This window comes from Raphanus sativus, chromosome 5 (genome assembly GCF_000801105.2).
Source record: "Raphanus sativus cultivar WK10039 chromosome 5, ASM80110v3, whole genome shotgun sequence".
In the NCBI taxonomy this organism is placed as follows: Eukaryota; Viridiplantae; Streptophyta; class Magnoliopsida; order Brassicales; family Brassicaceae; genus Raphanus; species Raphanus sativus.
This window is the reverse complement of record NC_079515.1, coordinates 4,313,205-4,336,110: the sequence shown is the minus strand read 5'-3', so window position 1 is coordinate 4,336,110 and position 22,906 is coordinate 4,313,205. Positions and strand designations below refer to the sequence as shown.

The 22,906-nt window shown below is 33.8% G+C and overlaps 1 protein-coding gene across 1 annotated transcript; it reads left to right on the top strand.

Annotated features, from left to right (window-relative positions):
- The first annotated feature begins 2,764 nt into the window (after positions 1–2,764).
- On the top strand, positions 2,765–5,008 carry LOC108860180 (aluminum-activated malate transporter 8). The gene is made up of 5 exons (XM_018634085.2): positions 2,765–3,081; positions 3,157–3,570; positions 3,662–3,771; positions 3,901–4,044; positions 4,442–5,008. The coding sequence occupies exons 1-5, from the start codon at positions 2,811–2,813 to the stop codon at positions 4,970–4,972; spliced, it is 1,470 nt and encodes a 489-aa protein (XP_018489587.1). The 5' UTR covers positions 2,765–2,810; the 3' UTR covers positions 4,973–5,008.
- The last annotated feature ends 17,898 nt before the right edge of the window (positions 5,009–22,906 follow it).

Below are 22,906 nucleotides of genomic sequence, written 5' to 3'. Positions count from 1 at the left end.
AATATTCTGAAGTAGAAAAAATACTACACAAAAATAGGGGATGGTTATCTGTGATTAATCAAAAGAAAACGAAATATTTAATGAAAAGCATAGTTTAAAAGTAAATTAGTGGTAAAGAATGGTAAATACTGCTGAAATAGAAGATCACCTCAAAAAAAACTTTCTGTTTAATAGTATAGATTAGAGGAAAAAAATTGTTTCAAAATAATTGATGTTCTCATTATTTTATATAGAATTTAATATCATTTAAATTTTGTGACCAATTATAAAATTATGAGTTTTTAATGGTTGAATTAGTTTCATTAATGATATTTTTATGTAAACAAGACAAATTGTATAAAAGTTTATATTTTTTTAGTTCATATGCAAAAACCTTAGAAACTATTTAAAGTGATACGAAGAGAGTATTTATTAACATGAAATATTCCAGACTTATAAAAAGATTCATACTAATTTCTAAGGGAAAGCACATCCCAAATATAGACTCTTTTTTTTTTGTTTATGTAAATGGACTTAAAATCATATGTTTATATCTGCATAGGCATAAGTGTACATAGCAATATAACTTAATTTCACGTAACAAATAGATCGAAACTAAAATGCGTTAACGTCTCCCTTTACCATCCAACTACACTATTCTGGACTCATCAATTTAACAGTTTAGAAACAATCAAATAATTGATTTATGTTTCATGTTCAGAGAAAACTTCAGTATTCTCTTTATATATTTATATATATATTGTTTATATATATTGTTTTTTGATATATATATTGTTTTGTTTTAACTATTACAATTCTAAATTTAAAGTTTCCAGAGTTGTATATGACCGGACATGATAAGTTGATAACGGGTGGTGGAGAGGTAGCAGTTCAGGCATGCAAAAACACCAAAGGGAATATTTTGTAAATCACTAGATAGGCACTAACATATATTTCTTTCAAAGCTGTGATATGAAATTTCACAGATTGTGTGTTTACCGTCGGTTCAGCTACGAAATATTATTGAATAGTTTCATACTCATCGAACATTTTGCACAATATGTATTATGACAACATTTCTTAATCGATTATTTGTTATGGATTGTCGAGTAATCTATATATCCTGAAAAAATTGTTTAGCCAAAAAAAATTCCTGAAAAAATCTAAAACAAAAAAGAAGTGTACTACTCCCTCTGTTTTAACTCTATTTAATATTTTATTTTGTTTGATTTTAGTAATTAATGAACTAAAATTAAGAGTAAAATTTGGAAAAATATAATATTTATCTTAAAAATGTAAAATGACACTTATAATAAAACAAAAATTAAAATCTAAAATGATATTTAATATAAAAAGGAGAGAATATTAAATCTGGTATTCTAGTGCGACACAGAATTATTCTGTTATAGCGTGATAAGTTATCTTGTCACGTTTAAAGCCAAAAAAATAAAAACAAGAATATGCTATCTGAAGTACGGACTGAAGCAGAACTTAGAATAAAATCTCGATCATACATTCTTTTTTTTTTCTTCTAATTATAATCTCGATCATACATTCATATGTAATATTCTTGGAATAATACTTAGTAGTGCTAGCAACATGAAAAAGATATGTTTTTACGAATTCTAAAGTTAGAAGTAAAAAATGGACGAAGCAACGATTGTTTAAAAATAGATATTGAACGTAATTCACCCAACACCTATTTTACAAAATCAATGTTTTATAGATATCGACTGGTCAATTTAATAAATATCAGAATCCTTACGCTTCTTCTTCATGCACACCATTCCCAAATATACGCATATCATAGCATCATGCATTATCATTATCATATTCATAATGCCGTTCATATGACCTTGTTTTAGTCTATTTATATTCTTAATATTATGCGATCACTTTGCTTAATAACACATTAATTCAGAAATTGCATTTTGGAATACTTCTATCGTGTCTGATCTCAGGAAATCCACAGTAGGAATAATTCATTAAGAAAATACTGTTGTAATTTATGAAATCAAATTTACAAGTTCTTCGTTATAGCATTTATCATTATCAGCTATATATACGATGATCAGTATCATTGATCCATTATCTTATATATATGTTTAATTTATCAATTATCATTATCTAATCTTCAGAATACACTATACACATTGGGAGCACTTAGTTTGACCAAAAACTGAGAGAATTCACATGAAAGCACCTTGGACTGGGCAATTTTTACAATAATATTAATTAACTTACATAAAGCTGTCTGAATATTTTTTTTTATCAAATAAACATATAACTGCTGTAAAGTTAGAAGCAAACATTCTCAGCCTTTGGTTTGAGAGCTTCTCTGCTATGTGACTATGTCTACCTCTAGTGGGTTGGATCAACTTGGTCCTATTTTTTTGTCTGTTTTTTCCTTTATATAATTTTATCTCCCTTTTCTGACTTTTACTATGTGTGTAGTGGAGTTCGTGAAAAAAAAAAGTAAAACATTTTAAAATAATATTTATTCTTATATTGGACCTACGTAATATCAATTCGTACATCCATATTCTACCTAGTAGATGAATAGCCATCCATCAATTAATAAGATTTAAGTAAGAAAAGTACTGACCATCACTTTTTATATCTTTAATATTCATATCATTAGAAATCAATACATTCAGATAAAATATTGGTTTAGACGCAAGCTTAGTCAGCAATGGAAAGTATTTCGTTTCACAAATTAAGCTTTCTCTACCTATAAATATAGCCCAAAACTATCCCACATAAGCACCACACACACCCAAAAGTTATAAGAATATTAGCCAATTTCACAAGCATTTAACATTTCCAGGGATATGGATTTGAATGCTCAAGTGAAGAAGGCAGGTTTCTTGCAAAGGCTTAAGGATTTCCCTAGCAAGCTCAAAGACGGTGTCACCAAGCGCATAAAGGATGTGCGCAAGCTTGGGAAAGATGATCCGAGACGTATAATCCATTCCATAAAAGTGGGACTTTCTCTTACATTAATTTCAATGTTGTACTATGTAAGGCCACTCTATAATAGCTTTGGGGTTTCGGGTATGTGGGCAATACTAACCGTAGTCGTGGTCTCCGAGTTTACTGTTGGTAAGTCACTTAGTCTATTAAACTAAACGTCTTTGCTGAAAATCAAAGCTACATAAAACAATCTTTTTCTTATAGGTGGGACACTTTCAAAAGGTTTGAACAGAGGTTTCGCAACATTAATAGCCGGTGCATTGGGGGTTGGTGCAGTGCACCTTGCTCGTTTCTGTGGACATAAAGGAGAGCCGATTATTCTTGGGATATTAGTGTTCTCACTAGGCGCAGCTGCAACATTTTCACGTTTTTTCCCAAGGATTAAACAGAGATACGACTATGGTGCCTTGATATTCATACTTACATTTAGCATGGTTGCCGTTTCGGGGTACCGTACAGATGAAATATTGGTTATTGCATATCAAAGACTATCGACTATTCTTATTGGTGGAACAATATGCATCCTTGTGTCGATCTTCGTTTTTCCTGTATGGGCAGGCGAAGATCTTCACAAGATGGTTGCTAACAACATTTTCAAACTCGCTAACTCCTTAGAAGGTGACTTAAAATTGCTTTATTCTTGGTATAAAATGTAATTTATAGATCTATAGCTTATGCATGCATACGTGTTTTAAAATCTGTAAAAAAGGTTTCGAGGGTGAATATTTTCCATCATCTGAGAAAACTTCAAAGGAGACAAACTCGTGGGTTCGAGAATACAAAAGCATTCTAACATCAAAAAGCACTGAAGATACTTTGGTATGTTTATTTGAAAAACTCATACAATAAACAATGTTTAAACGTAGACATGTTCTTCATTAATTATTATTGTTATTAAGTTCTAATTTAATTATAATGATCGTATATAACTTTTTTTTTGTTTTGCAGGCGAATCTTGCGAGATGGGAACCAGGACATGGCCGATTCAGGTTACGGCATCCATGGACAAAGTACTTAAAGATCGCAGGACTCATTCGTCAATGCGCCATACATTTCGAAATTCTCAATGGCTATGTTCTCTCTGATGCTAAGGTTCGTCGTTGTAAAATACATAGAGTTAGTATGTTATATTTTAACCATTAAAATACTTAATAAGTTTTAAGCTGAAATGGAAAGTGAACCAAATTGTTTTATTTATCATTTGGCCATAAGCAGAAGACTAAGTTTTTTTTTTGTGAAACCTAGTAAGTTATTTTTATTAAAATACTAAGTTATTTTTTATAACTGGAAAAGATTTACTAATTGAATTTATATATTAAGAAGATGTTCAATTAAATGTCAAGGACCTAAATGACTAATGTCAGTAGATTAAATAATACGCATATTTGCAAGTTACAACAATAGATATTAAATATTAATGAATTATTAATAGGGTTCGACAAAACAAAAACTTGATAATCTGCATGTTTCTTACGTGTGACGCAAGCAGGCACCGCAAGACTTCATAAGCAAGATTCAAGAGCCATACTCGATTATGAGCAGAGAAGCAGGTGAAGCCCTAAAAGTCATAGCCAAATCTATCAAAACAATGAGCAGATACAACGTCTGTGTGAATACACACATTAAAAACTCCAAAAATGCCATAGAAAACCTAAGGCTTGCACTCAAATTATCTTTCCCGGAGACAGAGAAAGATCTCTTGGAGATCATTCCCGTAGTCACTATGGCGTCAACATTGATCGACATCGTGAATTACGTCGAGAAGATATCTGAGGCTGTGGAAGAATTCTCTGGTCTAGCACACTTCAAAGAGACTCTGGATCAAAAATTACCACCGGAGTTAGGACAACATCAACTACTACACAAAGGGACTGTAAAGCCTGTTCTAGAGGGTGACAATGAAGAAGAATACAATAGCTCTCCTCACGTTGTTATCGCAGTCCATGATGAACAGCCACCAACAGTTAACGAAAAGAATGTTAATGTGGGAGCAGAGAAGACGACAGTTGTTGTCGTGTAAAATATGTTTTTAATCGTCAATATTTCAAAAACTCTTTGACGAGAACTTGTTTTCACATTATCGAGTAGTATATATAAAAAATATTACTCATTCCACTTAATTATAATCAGTTGATTTAGAAATAACTATGAACTAGATAATGATCTTCATGAACTACATGATTGAAATACTAAATACATTAGTCAACTGATTTTAAAATTGTACGTTTATAAAAGTTTTCTAAAGCGAGGTAAAATAATATGTTTCAACACAATATTATCATCATTCTATTCTTTCTTTTTTGAACTGATCATTTGGATTCTTGTTAACATTTATAGTTTTTTTCAAAAGAAAACGATGGTTTGATCTTATACACAAAAAGATAGCAAACACCCATGCACAATAAATATCCTAATTTCCTTTGACAAATGCATTATTCAGTGGATTGAAAATATGATAATAAAGAGATGTATAATCTTCACAGTATTATTAATGTAATATACTAATATTAAACCTTTTAATGAAAAGTAGTTTCAAGGCTCTAATTATAATCAACCACACGTATATAGTGTTTTGACTCATCAATTTAAACATGTATAACATAAAGACTAGAGAATAAAATCAACGTTGGGATCCAAAAGCTCAATCCAAGAAAGCTTTTGCTCTGTTTGCCACGATATGTTATTAAATGAAAAGAAAAAACTAATGATCTTAGTTGATTACTGCCGTGAAAACCAGAATATGTCACTGAAAGATATCGAATATTCCACTTTAAGGGACTATGTAGGTCAGCATGTGAGTAGGCAGGTCAAATTGTGTGTGAATTGGTTTATTTGAGTTACTAGTTATTAAATCACGTTAAATTAGCATTAGTAAAACCCCAAAAAGTAGGGATCTTTACTGTCTGACATTAACATATGGTAACTGGAAAGGGATTCGGATCCCCAAATCTAATTACGTAGTGCACTGTAAGGCTGACCATTCTTAAGCATGAAGTTTAATGTGTTTCATCGATTCATTGTACAGTACTAGTTATATATAACCATGTGTCAAAAGTTAAAACAAGTCAGTTTGAGGAGAACCTAATTAACACTGAAATACATTGAGTTGACCTTTCTCCGTTTAAAAATGTGATAAGATCAAAGGTCAGTGGAAAGAGATCACATATCACTTGAAAATACCGCGACGACAAGTATTGTCGGACCAATGTCCATATAACTAGAAGTAAGTAGTGACCGGCTTAACAAGCCGACTATTATTGTAGGACCAATGTCCATATAAGTAAGTAATGATCGGTTTAACAAGGAAACTTTCTTGTCTATAACTAAATTAGGATTTGAAAGTGTGTATATTTCATGATTGACGATGATATTATGATACATCCGCTTTAATCTTGTAAGTAGAGCTCGATCCGCACACCCGTGCGGGTTTTAATTTTGATATTTTATAAAAAAATTGATATTTTTATAATTAATATCATATATTTTAGATTTGTCACAATATAACTAAATGTATATTGGTTATTTGAATATTTTAGGTTCATATACATCATAATCGAATCCGAACCAAAACTAATAATATATTTTCTTTTTTGTTATTGTTTTTTTTTTTTGATCGAAACCTTAAATTATTATTAGGAAAAGAGTTTAATCACCCAGAGGTGGATACAATGGGGAGGTTACAAGCTGCTTTGGCAAGCCTGTCAACATCCATGTTTTGGAGTCTTGGAATAAAGGAAAAGGAGATAGAATCAAAGGAACTACTCAACAAGAAGATATCATGGAGGATTCCTTGGATTTCAACGGCCGAGCCGTTACTGGATAGAAGGTCGACGAGACTTTTTGAATCCGAGAAGCATTCCAGCTTCCGAAGTCCCGAAGAAGAGGCAGCAATTAGAGCTGTCTTTACCGCTAGAGCTTCAGCCATCAAGGCCGAGCTAATGAAGATGCGGTTTGTAGAACCTTGGCTCACTAGGGAACCCGATGATGACCTGAAGAGCCATCCTAATCCGGCTACTCCAGTCCCCGCTATCCACGAAGCATCCGTGAAGCATTTAGTAGCAGAGGAGGAGGAGCGGTGAGGTGGAGCAGAACCGCGTCCCGAGGGAGGTTTAGTAGGGGTTGTAATCTGGGCATTTTGCCATGACCTTGCCTCTTTCATAGCTCTATCCACCACCTCCTGATCTGCATAAGCTATATTCTCAAAAACCAATTTGTTTCTACTGGTCCAAAGGTACCAGAGAATCCAAGGGTGGAGAGGAGCGGAAACAGCAGTTGGCGGGAGGCTAGTGAGGAGATGACAGGTTTGAAGAAGCTGAGCCACCGTTGTAATAGAGTTTGGGTCTGGTTTGTTAATGGCGGGGGTCAGGTCCCAAATCCTTTGAGCCACTGGGCAGTGGAGGAGAACATGAAGAATAGATTCTGGTTCACCGCAGTTCTTACATGCGAAGGAGCCTGAAATGCCACGGGACCGGAGAGCTTCTCCTACAGGAAGAGCATTGTTCATGAGCCTCCACAAGAAGAGCTTAAGCTTAGGCAGAGTCTTCAAGTTCCAAATGTAACGGGACCAGTTAAAAGCACCTGCCGAGGTAGGGATGCTTGCTGTTTTAGTCAAAGCATAACCTGATCTGGTAGAGAAAATCCCACTCTTCTCGGGAAGCCATACTATCGAATCAGTCATGTTAAAGGTACTCAAAGCGAGTTTCCTGATGTGGTTCTCGTACTGCGGCAAGAGGCTTCGTATAGCTTTGACGTCCCAATTCAGCGTAGAAGCGTTGATAAGGGAATCCACCGTCGCATTGCTAGATGCTTCAGTTGGGGGGCCGATTGGACAAAGAGGCATAGACGTGGAGAGCCAATTGTCAGCCCAAATCTTGGTGTCACTCCCATTACCAACAACTTTCCCTATTCCCAGCTTCAAGACTTCACGTCCCGCAAGGATACCCCGCCAGCCATGAGAACAGTTCGACGGGGCCTCACACTCTAAGAACTCAGCGTGTTTGCAGTATTTGTTGAGAAGAGTGCGACTGAGAAGAGATGCAGGTTCTTTGATAATGCGCCAGGAGATTTTAGCCAGCAGAGCGTCGTTGAAGTGTTGAATCTCTCGGAAACCTAACCCACCCTCAGATTTAGGTAGGGTGAGTCTTTCCCAAGAAACCCAACACAATTTCCTAGTCTCCGGTGTAGCGTCCCACCAAAACCGGGTAAGAACTGATTGTATTTGCTTACACAAAGATTGGGGGAGCTTGAAGCACGTCATAGAGTAGGTGGGCATAGCAGCCAATACTGCTTTGAGCAGAACCATTTTACCAGCGCCGGATAGGAGCTTAGAAGCCCAGCTATGCGATCGTTGGCGTATCCGGTCCACAATCCCTGCGAAGATATCTCTTTTCTTTCTTCCGAAGTGTTCCGGGAGACCCAGGTACTTGCCAATGCCTCCTTCGCCAGCTATATTCAGACTCTGTTTAACTCTAGCTTTTGCAGCACTAGTTGTCTTTGACGAGAAGGTGATGGCAGATTTTCCTCTATTAATGCATTGTCCCGACGCTTGGGCATAGCGATCAAGGATCCGAGAGAGGGCAGCGCAGCTCTTAGGATCAGACCGGGAAAAGAACATAGTGTCATCGGCAAAGAGGAGGTGATTGATCGGGGGGCAGCTTCTCCCAACTTTAACCCCTGGTAGAGACCCGTCTTCTTGTGCCTTAGCACATAGACCCGACAAGACCTCCGTGCACAAGATGAATAAGTAAGGAGATAGCGGGTCTCCTTGTCGTAAGCCACGGGAAGGATAGACTTTTCCTTGAGGGGCTCCATTCACTAAGAAGGAGTACGAGACCGAGGAAACGCACTCCATCGTCCAATCAATCCATAAATCATGGAAGCCCAACGTGGCTAAGACTTCTCGTAGGAAATCCCATTCGATCCGATCGTAAGCCTTACTCATATCTGTTTTCACCGCCATAGAGAATCTCTTCTTGGCCTGTGAGGTACGCAGGTAATGCAAAATCTCATGAGTAATCAGAACGTTATCGGCTATAGCTCTACCCGGAACGAAGGCCGACTGGTGAACCGAGATCAGAGACGGGAGCAAAGGTTGGAGTCGCTTCGTCAAGATCTTAGCGATGATCTTATAGTGGGTATTGCATAGCGCTATCGGCCGATAATCAGACACTTGCTTAGGACCCTTAATCTTCGGGATAAGACGGAGGTGTGTCTCGTTTTGACGCTGGTGCAAAGTACCGGAGATAAAGAAATCCTGGATCTCACGAATGACATCATCACCGATAATATCCCAAAAGGTTTGATAGAAGCCTGCTGAGAAGCCATCCGGACCCGGTGCCTTGTCTGCGTGAATGGCAAAGGCAGCAGCCTTTATCTCGCAAGGAGCCGGGATAGAGATCAGCTGCGAGTTCATTGCGTCTGTAACCTTCGGGGAGAGAACTTCGCGAACTACCGACAGGTCTCCCGATGACTCAGTAGAGAAGATGTTACGGTAGAAGTCCGCGATAGTATTAACTATCTGGTTCTCGGTGAACACCGCGTTACCCGACGAGTCTTCAAGAACAGAGAACTTATTCTGTGCTCTTCGTCCCCTGGTAATAGCATGAAAGAAGCGGGAGTTACGATCACCCGCAGTCAACCATTGTATCCGACTTCTCTGCCGCCAGTATTGTTCTTCTTCAGCGTAAGCTTCGGTTAGCTTGAGCTGAAGGGAGTCTATCAGGGACTGGTTTGGGGACGGGTCAGAGAGGGCGCTTTCGAGTAGCTCCTGAGAAGTACGAATGATCTCCAAGCTGCGCTTGTTTTGCTCCTTTGACCACTGGATCAAATTCGTACGCACCCGGTTCAACTTGGTGATGACGGATTCGCGAAGAGACGAAGCCCACGAGTCGTCGACCAGCTTCCTAACTTCGGGTTTTTCTCTAAGCTGTCTATCAAAGCGGAAGACTCCTTTCTTCTTCTTCAGGTTCTCATCAAAGTAAGTGACCACTGGGCGATGATCAGAGCCTTCAAATCGAAGATACTCACATCGCCCTGCCGGGAACATCTCAGACCAAGAAATGTTGGCCATAGCTCTGTCCAATCTCGACTGGATGAAGTGGGTGTAGCGGGTTCCTCGCCACGAGAGGGAGTTACCAGAGTGCTGTAGGTCCCAAATGCCGTTTTGGGAGATGAAACTGCGGAAGGCTAAGAAAGAGCCTTCCCATCTAAGAGGGCCGCCCACTTTTTCTGCGTTGTCGAGAAGGTCGTTGAAGTCTCCCGTTAACAGCCAGGCACTATCAGTTCGAGAACTACCAAGATCAGTAAGGTTGTTCCAGAATTGTGCTCTTCCTTCTCGCTGGGGTGCTCCGTAAACGTAGGAAACAAAGAACTCTTTATTATTGACCTTAACACAGGTATCAATACAATTTGGAGATGAGTTTAATACATCAAGCTGCACAGAATCCTTCCATGAAAGAACGAGGCCCCCACTAAGACCTTCCGGGGGTACAATGAAGTGATTAGTGAGCTCGGTGTTGCGGAAGTGTTTGAGCACTGCATCTTCCTGATTTTTGGTCTCCATCAGAAACAGAATATCCGGGGAAATCTTTGAGATGATTTCCTTCAGACGACGAACTGTTAGGGTGTTTCCAATCCCTTGACAGTTCCAGCTCAGACTTGCTAAGGAAGAGAGCTTTGATCGGTCCGAAAAACCGACCTACGCTTCGAGATTGCTGGAATGAGAGTAGTTCTTGGTTGAGTTCCAGCAGATTGCGGGGGGTTTGAATCTCCAGCTGCCATCGCATTCCCTGGTGCCTTCCTGCGAGGGGAGTTACGGCGAGGGGAGCTCTGTGACTTAGTGACCCTGCGTCTCTTTAGACTTACTCCTGGGGGAGTAGACCGAGCTGCTCGTTTGCGCGAAGGTGGAGGGTTCACCACTTTCATCTTTCCTGCTGCCTTAGCTGCAGCTGCCGCTGCTTTTCTATCCTTTGCAGAAAGTGCTGGCGGTTGAGGAGAGGGAGAGTGCACACACGGGCCCAGTCTAAGTGACACATGAAGCCTGTCTTCACTAAGAGTTCTTATTGGGGAAGAGGGCTGATCATCTAGACTTGGAGAGGGGGATACAGCAGGGATCTTCTTTGATGACGATGGGAGAGAAACTCGTCCAGCCGGCTCAGGGGACATAATGTCATCCAAGTATTGGAGCTCGACTTCTTGGAGGCGCCCAGAATCAGAATTGGCAACCCCATTAACCAGTAGAGGGACCCGCCCTCCAGAAAGCCTTTCAAGTGCAGATCTCCTTTCCAGACTTCGGTTACTGTGTTCCCGAGTCTGGTTTGAGACAGATCCTGTCATAGTCTCTCTGTGTGGTCTCGGGGAGGGGGTATGAGAGACTTGGGAGGGAGCTGAGTGAGAAGCATCACCTCCAGTTACTTGTCTTGGGACTTGCCTCCATATGCTTTTCGGAGAGGCACTTTGTAGTCTTGAGTCCTGAGATCTGTGAGTGCCAGAGGGAGTATGGAATGAGGGAGTTCGTCCCTGGACTTGGGAGCGAGGAAGGTCCCTATTCACATCACCCTTTCTCCTTTCATAAACGTTGCGATAATGTCTCTGAGAGCCATGGGGGAGATTGAGATCTCTGTTAGACTCGTTGAAGCCCATACGAGAAGAGCCCCGATGTTCCGGGAGAGGAGGAGGAGGGTATCGTTCAGAGCGGGACGAAATCCTTGAAGATCTCTTCTCATCTTGCCTTCGCCTATCATCATCAAGTCGCTCCATAGTTCTTGTTTGAGAAATGCTTGGGCGCGAAGGCGGGAGGTCTCGGGCCTGACGCTGATATGGGCAGTCGCCCTTTTCATGCGAGAGAGAGCTGCACAAGAAGCAGTGCTTTTCAAGTTTTTCATACTGAAACTCCACTCTCTTAACTTCACCAGAAGATAAAGTGATATCCATCTCCATCTCGAGAGGCTTGAGGCCATTAATCAGAACACGAACCCGTCCACGGTCGATATCCTTTTTCTCGACATGACCTAGCTCTTCTCCGATAGCAGTGATGGTTTCTTCAGTCCAGTGATGTAGAGGGATCCCATGGATAGTTATCCAGAATGGGATGTAAGCCGGAAAGTTATCCGACACGATTGGCTCCCACCTCTGTAGAATCACCATCCATTTCTTGAAGTGAAAGGGTGCCTTGTTGAGGACGGAGAGGAGGTCATGTTCTGTTTCGAACTTGAACTGAAACAAATTGGGGCCAAGGTCGCGACCAGAGATCGAGCCCACCACATGCCAATGTTGAAGGAAGAAATCCACCAAAGCTCTGGTTTTTTGGATGGAAGGGTTTGTAACCCTACCAATGAGGGTGAGATTGTGCTCTGCGATGAGGTTCTCGTTGACAGAGTTCGGAATCCGTAGAGGGGGTTTGCGACGGGACCTTGGAGCTTCAGCAGCCCACTTCCCTTTCTCCGATCTCGAGAACTTGTTGCTAGCCATAGCTCAGGAAGTGTTGAAGAGTAGTGAAAGTTGTGAGATAACTGTAGGAACTACGCTTTCACTTCTACGAGCAACACTTACAAACTGAGCTTTACGAACCACCGAAAGGACCTCAGAGTCGAGGTAAAAGAACGGCAAGGGTCTGAAACCGCACCACCGTAGTAGACTCCAGCGTCGGAGTAGATTAGCGAGGTCAGAGGCGTCAAGCTCCCCCCATAATGGAAGGGGAGAACAAGGAGACCAAACTCGCGAGAAGTTCTGTAGATCTACGGCAACTAGAGTGTTGGAAGGTAGCAAAACTCAGTCGACGTTCTTCAGGGAGAAGCAGGGGTTCCGGATCTGTGAAAGTTGAGGTAATCGGAGCAGGAGAGGCGGAGCCGTACAACACCGTCCGTACTATCGCCTTGAGAGACTTTTGGTATATTTATTTTATAGGTGTGGTGGTTCTTTTTTGTTATTGTTAATTTTAGATTATTTTTAGTTTGAATACAAAATATCTGAATCAACTCAGGTAATATGGTTATTTCTGGTAAAATTATTTGAAACTATTTCTGGTAAAAATATTTGAAATTTTAGATAGTTTAATTATTTGGATAATAAGTTCCAATACATCAGAATTGAACCCAATCGGACTAGGAGGATCCGACTCAAAATTTACCAAAAAAATTATAATACTTGAGCGGAACCTAATTTCAAAACTCAAAAAATCTAATACCTAAAAAAAACGATCCATACTTGAAAGGGTATCCGAAAAATCATATTGCTAACTGTATATTATTATATTTACCTGAATAATTTAAAAAGTGTTATTCATTATTCAACTGCATGATAGTTATTATTAATGCATATGTCTAATATATTTACATACTAACTTATATTTTAATTATATATCATGTAAATAACTCTTTTATGTGGTTCTTAGTTTTTAGATATTACCAATAAATAATGAAAAATATAACTACATAGCTTTCAAAAATATTGCATTCTAAATTTTATTAAATAGATACATAAATTTATTATTAATAAATAATGAAAAATATAAGTATGTAATTTTAAAACAGTATTGTATTTTTTTCTATTCAACTGCATATATAATTATTATTACTGCATATGTCTAATTACATATAGTTACGATATATTTTCACAAAATTAAAATCATCATCATGATGAAGTGCATGAGACCGAGTGTACTAAAACAACAACAACGTAAATAACTATTACTCATTCTTCAATTTTTTGGTCTATCTAACGTTTTACATTGTTATACTGGATTTAAATAAATAATTTGTGTGTGTATGTCAATATTTTACAATAAAATTTATGTTATTTTTAATTACAACATAAAAACAATAACAATAATAGAAATTTATTTTTAATTAACTGCATAGAATATCAAAATATGGTAAGTTTGTTGGTTAGCTAGATTATAGCAAGTAGTAGTTTTAATATTAGTTAAATAAGGAAAATATAATACATACTTAAATTAGATTTATTAATTAATTTAGTGGCATAGGATTGTAAATATTGTGCAAGTTTAAGGGTTAGTTTTTATTTGTACTTCACTTTTAATAGATTAGATTTCCTTTCTTTCAAATTATAAGTATATTAATTTTGGAAGTTCAAAAAGAAAAGTATATTAATTTTGGTTGAAAACACAAATTAGTGTATTCTAAAGTTTCTTTTATGGTATATAGGAATCATTCTAATTTTTTAATATTTCGTTTACTAAAATTTCAAATACTGCATAGATTAGTAGAATTACCATTATAAAATATTCATTATCTAGAGAAACAGAGACAACAAATGTACTAAATATCTTCGACCATCATCATATGTTAGTTCTCGATGAAACTATACACTAAAACCATATTTCCATATTTTTGATTTTTTTTTTCAAAATCCGTAGGTTAACCCCTTCAAATATATTGAGTTTTTGGTAAATGTTCTATATACTGAAGTTTATACTCTTCACTATAGTTTAAAATTTTCAAACCACATTCTACATTTGAATTACTGTATTCTATACTATTTTTCATGGTATATAGGAATCATTCTAATTTTTTAATATTCAGTTTACTAAAATTTCATATACTGCATAGATTGGTGAAATTAACATTATAATATCTTCATTATCTAGAGAAACAGACAACATAGGTTTTGAACTCTTTGACCATCATCTTATGTTAGTGCTCGATGAAACTATACACTAAACTAGATTTTCATATTTTTGAAATTTTTACAAAATCCGTGGGTTAATCCCTTCTAAAATAAATGATTTTTCGGTAAATGTTCTATATACCGAAAAATCATTATTTTAGAAGGGATTAACCCACGGATTTTGTAAAAATTTCAAAAATATGAAAATCTAGTTTTAGTGTATAGTTTCATCGAGCACTAACATAAGATGATGGTCAAAGAGTTTAAAACCTATGTTGTCTATGTTTCTCTAGATAATGAAGATATTATAATGTTCTATATACAACCACGTGTCAGTGGTCAAGTGGTATGTGCTCCCTCCTGTTGCCCACAAGGTCGAGGGTTCGAGGCTACCTCTTGCAGATTTGTGGTGATTATCTTGAGGGACCTTTGGGCCCAATACGGAGAAGCCCAGATCTGCTGCGCGTGGCCACTGGTGGCTTAACATGGGGTGATCACCAGCCCTCTTGGATGCCTTCGGCGGGCTCTCTGGCGGGCAATGCCCAGATTTCCGAGACGGTCATTAGGCGCTAGTCGGATTCCTCCCGAGGCATTCGGATACCAGGGTCATCAAAAAAAATGTTCAATATACAGAAGTTTATAATCTTTACTTTTGTTTAAAAAATTTCAAACTACATTCTACATTTGAATTAATGTATTCTAAAGTTTCTTTCATGGTATATAAGAATCATTCTAAATTTTTAATATTTCATTTACTAAAATTTCATATACTGCATAGATTAGTGGAATTAGCATTATAAAATCTTCATTATCTAGAGAAACAGAGACAAAAGAGGTTCTAAACTCTTTGACCATCATCTTATGTTAGTGCTCGAAGAAACTATACACTAAAACCAGATTTCCATATTTTTGAATTTTTTTACAAAATCCGTGGGTTAATCCCTTCTAAAATAATGATTTTTCAGTAAATGCTCTATATACAGAAGTTTATAATCTTTACTTTTGTTTAAAAAATTTCAAACTACATTCTACATTTGAATTAATGTATTCTAAAGTTTCTTTCATGATATATAAGAACCATTCTAAATTTTTAATATTTCATTTACTAAAATTTCATATACTGCCTAGATTAGTGGAATTAACATTATAAAATCTTCATTATCTAGAGAAACATAGACAACAGAGGTTCTAAACTCTTTGACCATCATCTTATGTTGGTGCTCGATGAAACTATACACTAAAACCAGATTTCCATATTTTTGAAAATTTTCCAAATTCCGTGGGTAACCCCTTCTAAAATAATGAGTTCTGGTAAATGCTCTATATACTAAAGTTTATAATCTTTATTTTTGTTTAAAAAATTTCAAACCACATTCTAAATTTGAATTAATGTATTCTAAAGTTTCTTTCATGATATATAGGAATCATTCTAATTTTTTAATATTTCGTTTATTAAAATTTCATATACTGCATAGCTTAGTAGAATTGCCATTATAAACTTTTTATTATCTAGAGAAACGGAGACAACGAATGTACTAAACCTCTTTGACCATCATCTTATGTCAGTTCTCGATGAAACTATGCACTAAAACCAGATTTTCATATATTTGAATTTTTTTCAAAATCCGTGGGTTAACCTCTTCAAAAATATTGAGTTTTCTGTAAATGCTCTATATACTGATTTATACTCTTCGGTTTAGTTTAAAATTTTCAAACCACATTCTACATTTAAACTAATGTATTCTAGTCTATCTTTCAGGGTATATATGAATCATTCTATTTTTTAATATTTAGTTTACTAAAATTTCATATAATGCCTAGATTAGTGGAATTAACAATATAAAATCTTCATTATCTAGAGAAACAAAGACAACAAAGGTTCTAAAATCTTTGACCATCATCTTATGTTAGTGCTCGACGAAACTATACACTAAAACAAGATTTCCATATTATTGAAAATTTTCCAAAATCCATGGGTTAACCCTTCTAAAATAATGAGCTTTCGGTAAATGCTATATACGGAAGTTTATACTGTTCATTTTTGTTTAAAATTTCAAACCACATTTGACAATTGAATTAATGTATTATAAACTATCTTTCATGGTATATATGAATCATTCTATTTTTTTAATATTTAGTTTATAAAAATTTCATATACTGACTAGAATAGTGGAATTACCATTATAAAATCTTTATTATCTAAAGAAACGGAGACAACAAATGTTCTAAACCTCTTTGACCATCATCTTATGTCAGTCCTATAAGAAACTATACACTAAAACCAGATTTTCATATTTTTGAAAAAAAATCAAAATCCGTTGGTTAACCCTTTTAAAATAGTGAGTTTTCGTTAAATCCTCTGTATAATGAAGTTTATACTCTTCACTTTTGTTTTAAAAATTTAAAACTACATTATACATTTGAATTGATGTATTCTAAAGTCTCTTTCATGGTATATATGAATCATTCTAATTTTATAATATTTTGTTTACTAAAATTTCATATACTGCCTAGATTAGTAGAATTTCAGTTACCATTATAAAATCTTCATTATCTAGAGAAACAGAGACAAAAAATGTTCTAAACCTTTTGACCATCATCTTATGTCAATTTTCAATGAAACTATACACTAAAATAAAATTTTCATATTTTGATTTTTCTTTTCAAAATCCGTGGGTTTAAGCCCTTCAAAAATATAGAGTTTTCGCTAAATGCTCTATACTGAAGTTTATACTGTTCATTTTAGTTTAAAAATTTCAAACCACATTCTACATTTGAATTAATGTATTCTAAACTATCTTTCATGGTATATAGAAATCATTCTAATTTTTAATATTTAGTTTACTAAAATTTCATATATTGCCTAGATTATTGGAATTAGCATTATAAAATCTTTATTATCTAGAGAAACAGAGACAACAGAGGTTCTAAACTCTTTGACCATCATCTTATTTTAGTGCTCAATGAAACTATACACTAAAACAAGATTTCCATATTTTTAATTTTTTTTCCAAAATACGTGGGTTAACCCCTTCTAAAATAATGAGTTTTCAGTAAATGCTCTATATATAGAAGTTTATACTGTTCACTTTTGTTTAATATTTCAAAGCACATTCGATAATTGAATTAATGTATTCTAAACTACCTTTCATGGTATATAAGAATCATTATAATTTTTCAATATTTAGTTTACTAAAATTTCATATACTAACTAGAATTGTGAAATTTCCATTATAAAATCTTTATTATCTAGAGAAACGGAGACAACAAGGGTTCTAAACCACTTTGACCATCATATTATGTCAGTTCTCGATGAAACTATACACTTAAATCAGATTTTCATATTTTTGATTTTTTCCGTGGACTAACCCCTTCAAAAATATTGAGTTTTCGGTAAATGCTATATATACTGAAGTTTATATTCTTCACTTTAGATTAAAAATTTCAAACCACATTCTACATTTAAATTATTGTATTTTAAACTATGTTTCATGGTATTTAGGAATCATTCTATTTTTTTTAATATTTAGTTTACTAAAATTTCATATACTGCCTAGGTTAGTGGAATTAACATTATAAAATATTTATTATCTAGAGAAACAGAGACAACATAGGTTATAAACTCTTTGACCATTATCTTATTTTAGTGCTCGATGAAACTATACACTAAAACTAGATTTCCATATTTTTGAATTTTTTCCAAAATCCGTGGGTTAACCTCTTCTAAAATAATGCGTTTTCGGTAAATACTCTATATATTGAAGTTTATACTCTTTACATTTGTTTACAAAATTTCATACCACATTCGAAATTTGAATTAATGTATTCTAAAGTTTTTTTAATGGTATATAGGAATCATTCTATTTTTTTATATTTTGTTTACAAAAATTTCATATACTGCATAAATTAGTGGAATTATCATTATAAAATCTTCATTATCTAGAGAAACAGAGACAACAGAGGTTCTAAAATCTTTGACCATAATCTTATATTAGTGCTCATGAAACTACACACTAAAACCAGATTTCCATATTTTTGAAATTTTTCCAAAATCCATGGATTAACCCCTTCTAAAATAATGAGTTTTCGGTAAATGCTCCATATACTGAAGTTTATACTCTTTAATTTTGTTTAAAAGTTTTCAAACCACATTCTAAATTTGAATTAATGTATTCTAAAGTTTCGTTCATGGTATATAGGAATCATTCTATTTTTAATAATTTAGTTTCCTAAAATTTAATATACTGAAATTTCATATACTGCCTAGATTAGTAGAATTACCATTATAAAATCTTCATTATCTAGAGAAACGGAGACCAAAAAATGTCCTAAATGTTTTTGACCATCATCTTTTGTAAGTTCTCGATGAAACTATACACTAAAACAGATTTTCATATTTTTGAATTTTTTTTTCAAAATCCGTAAAAAATATTGAGTTTTCGGTATATGCTCTATATACTAAAGTTTATACTCTTCACTTTAGTTTAAAATTTTCAAACCACATTCTACATTTGAATCAATGTATTCAAAAATATCTTTCATGGTACATAGAAATCATTCTAATTTTTTAATATTTAGTTTACTAAAATTTCATATACTGCAACATAAGTGGAATTAGCATTATAAAATCTTCATTATCTAGAGAAACATAGATAACAGAGGTTCTAAACTCTTTGACCATCATATTATGTTAGTGCTCGATGAAACTATACACTAAAACAATATTTCCATATTTTTGAAAATTTTCCAAAATCCGTGGGTCCCCTTCTAAAATAATGAGTTCTATGTAAATGCTATATCCTCGGAAGTTTATACTGTTCACTTTTGTTTAAAATTTCAAACCACATTCGTCAATTGAATTCATGTATTCTAAACTATCTTTCATGGTATATAGGAATCATTCTAATTTTTAATATTTAGTTTACTAAAATTCATATACTGACTAGAATAGTGGAATTACCATTATAAAATCTTTATTATCTAGAGAAACGGAGACAACAAAAGTTCTAAACCTCTTTGACCCTCATCTTATGTTAGTTCCCGATGAAACTATACACTAAAACCGGTAAATAATATATACTAAAGTTTATATTCTTCACTTAATTTAAAAATTTCAAACCACATTCTACATTTGAATTAATGTATTCTAAACTATCTTCATGGTATATAGGAATCTTTCTAATTTTTTAATATTTAGTTTACTAAAATTTCATATACTGCCTAGATTAGTGGAATTAACATTATAAAATCTTCATTATCTAAAGAAACAGAGACAACATAGGTTCTAAAATCTTTGACCATCATCTTATGTTAGTGCTCAATGAAACTATACACTAAAACTAGATTTCCATATTTTTGAAATTTTTCCAAAATCTGTGGGTAACCCCTTCTAAAATAATGAGTTTTCGGTAAATGTCCTATGTACTGAAGTTTATACTCTTTACTTTTGTTTAAACAATTTTTTAAAAAAATTCTAAATTTGAATTAATGTATTCTAAAGTTTCTTTCATGGAATATAGGAATCATTATAATTTTTTAATATTTCATTTACTAAAATTTCATATATAGCATAGTTTTGTGGAATTACAATTATAAAATCTTTATTATCTAGAGAAACGGAGACAACAAATGTACTAAACCTCTTTGATCATCATCTTATGTCAGTTCTCGATGAAACTATACACTAAAACCAGATTTTCATATTTTAGATTTTTTTCAAAATCCGTGGGCCCCTTCAAAAATATTGAGTTTTCGGTAAATAATATATACTGAAGTTTATACTCTTCAATTTAGTTTAAAATTTTCAAATCACATTCTACATTTGAATTAATGTATTCTAAACTATGTTTCATGGTATATAGGAATCATTCTAATTTTTTAATATTTCGTTTACTAAAACTTCATATACTGCATAGATTAGTGGAATTACCATTATAAAATCTTTATTATCTAGAGAAACAGAGACAACAAATGTACTAAACCTCTTTGACTATCATCTTACGTCAGTTCTCGATGAAACTATACACTAAAACCAGATTTTCATATTTTGATTTTTTTTTTTCAAAATTCGTGGGTTAACCCCTTCAAAAATATTGAGTTTTCGGTAAATGCTCTATATACTGAAGTTTATACTCTTCAGTTTAGATTAAAAATTTCAAAACCACATTGTACATTTGTATTAATGTATTATAAACTCTCTTTTATGGTATATAGGAATCTTTCTAATTTTTTGATATTTAGTTTACTAAAATTTCATATACTGCCTAGATTAGTAGAATTAACATTATAAAATCTTCATTATCTAGAGAAACAGAGACAACAGAGGTTCTAAACTCTTTGACCATCATCTTATGTTAGTGTTCGATGAAACTATACACTAAAACCATATTTCCATATTTTTTGAAATTTTTTACAAAATCCTTGGGTTAATCCCTTCTAAACTAAATAGTTTTTGGTGAATGCTCTATATAGAGAAGTTTATAATCTTTACTTTTGTTTATAATATTTCAAACCATATTCTATATTGAATTAATTTATTATATATTTTCTTTCATGATATATATGAATCATTCTAATTTTTTTGATATTTCGTTTACTAAAATTTCATATACTACCTAGATTAATGGAATTACCATTATAAAATCTTCATTATCTAGAGAAACAGAGACAACAGAGGTTCTAAACTCTTTGACCATCATCTTATGTCAGTTATGATGAAAAATTACATTAAAACCAGATTTTCATATTATAGATTTTTTAAAAAAAATTTGTGGGTTAACCCTTTCAAAAATATTGAGTTTTAGGTAAATGATATATACCGAAGTTTATACTCTTCACTTTAGTTTAAAAATTTCAAACTACATTATACATTTGAATTAATGTATTCTAAACTATGTTTCATGGTATATAGGAATCATTCTAATTTTTTAATATTTAGTTTACTAAAATTTCATATACTGCATAAGTTAGTGGAATTAACATTATAAAATATTCATTATCTAGAGAAACAGAGACAACATAGGTTCTAAACTCATTGACCATAATATTATGTTAGTGCTCGACGAAACTATACACTAAAACCAGATTTCCATATTTTTGAAATTTTTCCAAAATCCGTGGGTTAACCCTTTTTAAAATAATGAGTTTTCGGTAAATGCTCTATATACTGAAGTTTATACTCTTTACTTTTGTTTAAAAATTTTGAAACCACATTCTAAATTTGAATTAATGTGTTTTGAACTTTTTTGATGATATATAGGAATCATTCTAATTTTTTGATAATTCGTTTACTAAAATTTCATATACTGCCTAGATTAATAGAATTAGCATTATAAAATATTCATTATCTAGAGAAACAGATACAACAGAGGTTATAAACTCTTTGACCATCATCTTATGTTAGTTCTCGAAGAAACTATACACTCAAACCAGATTTCCATATTTTTGATTTTTTTTTTAAATATCCGTGGGTTAACCCTTTCTAAAATAATGAGTTTTCGGTAAATGCTCTATATACTGAAGTTTATACTCTTTACTTTTGTTTAAAAAATTTCAAACCACATTCTAAATTGAATTAATGTATTCTAAAGTTTCTTTCATGGTATATAGGAACCATTCTAATTTTTAATATTTCGTTTACTAAAATTTGATATACTACATAGATTAGTGAAATTAACATCTATATTGCATGGAATCGGAAGCGGGTACGTGAAAGCGGAAGCGTTCAGAAACGCGGAATCGATATTTTATAAACTTTTAGGAAGCGGGGACGTGTTGGAAGCGTTTTAGTATACATATATATAATTACTATTATTAATCAAAATAAGTATCACTTTTGTGTTAATATTTTAATGTTTTGAGTTATAATATGTATATATAAAATCTAAAATAAAATTTGAAATTTACGTTAATGTTTTTAATGTTTTGTAATATGTATCACATATTATAGAAATACAAAAAGTATATTATTATTTATCAAACAAACGTTAGTTTTTCTCATGTTAATTTCATGGAAATGCATCATTATGGTAAATTTAGACCATTATCGATAATATTATAATACCCATGTTTATTTATTCTTTAATGTTGATTAAAACAAGAATTCAAATAAAAACTATAATTTAAGAATACGTGTAACTTGAATACCCTAATTGCTTCTTCTTCTTTTGAGAGAAGTCATAAAACAAAGTACTTTTTCACACGAGATAAGTTTCAGTAGTTATACAAGTGCGAGCCTTTGTCAAGTAATTATATTGTTGGACGATTCCGACTCCTTAAATCATGCGTTTCCAAGTCAGAATCAGAGCTTCCCCTGCGCTTCCATTCATCT

Excerpts from the sequence above, each read along its gene's own strand:
- LOC108860180 (XM_018634085.2), top strand. The coding sequence starts at position 2,811 with ATGGATTTGAATGCTCAAGTGAAGAAGGCAGGTTTCTTGCAAAGGCTT. Across the intron at positions 3,571-3,661 it reads ACTCGCTAACTCCTTAGAAG|GTTTCGAGGGTGAATATTTT; the intron begins GTGACTTAAAAT and ends TCTGTAAAAAAG. Across the intron at positions 3,772-3,900 it reads AAAGCACTGAAGATACTTTG|GCGAATCTTGCGAGATGGGA; the intron begins GTATGTTTATTT and ends TTTGTTTTGCAG.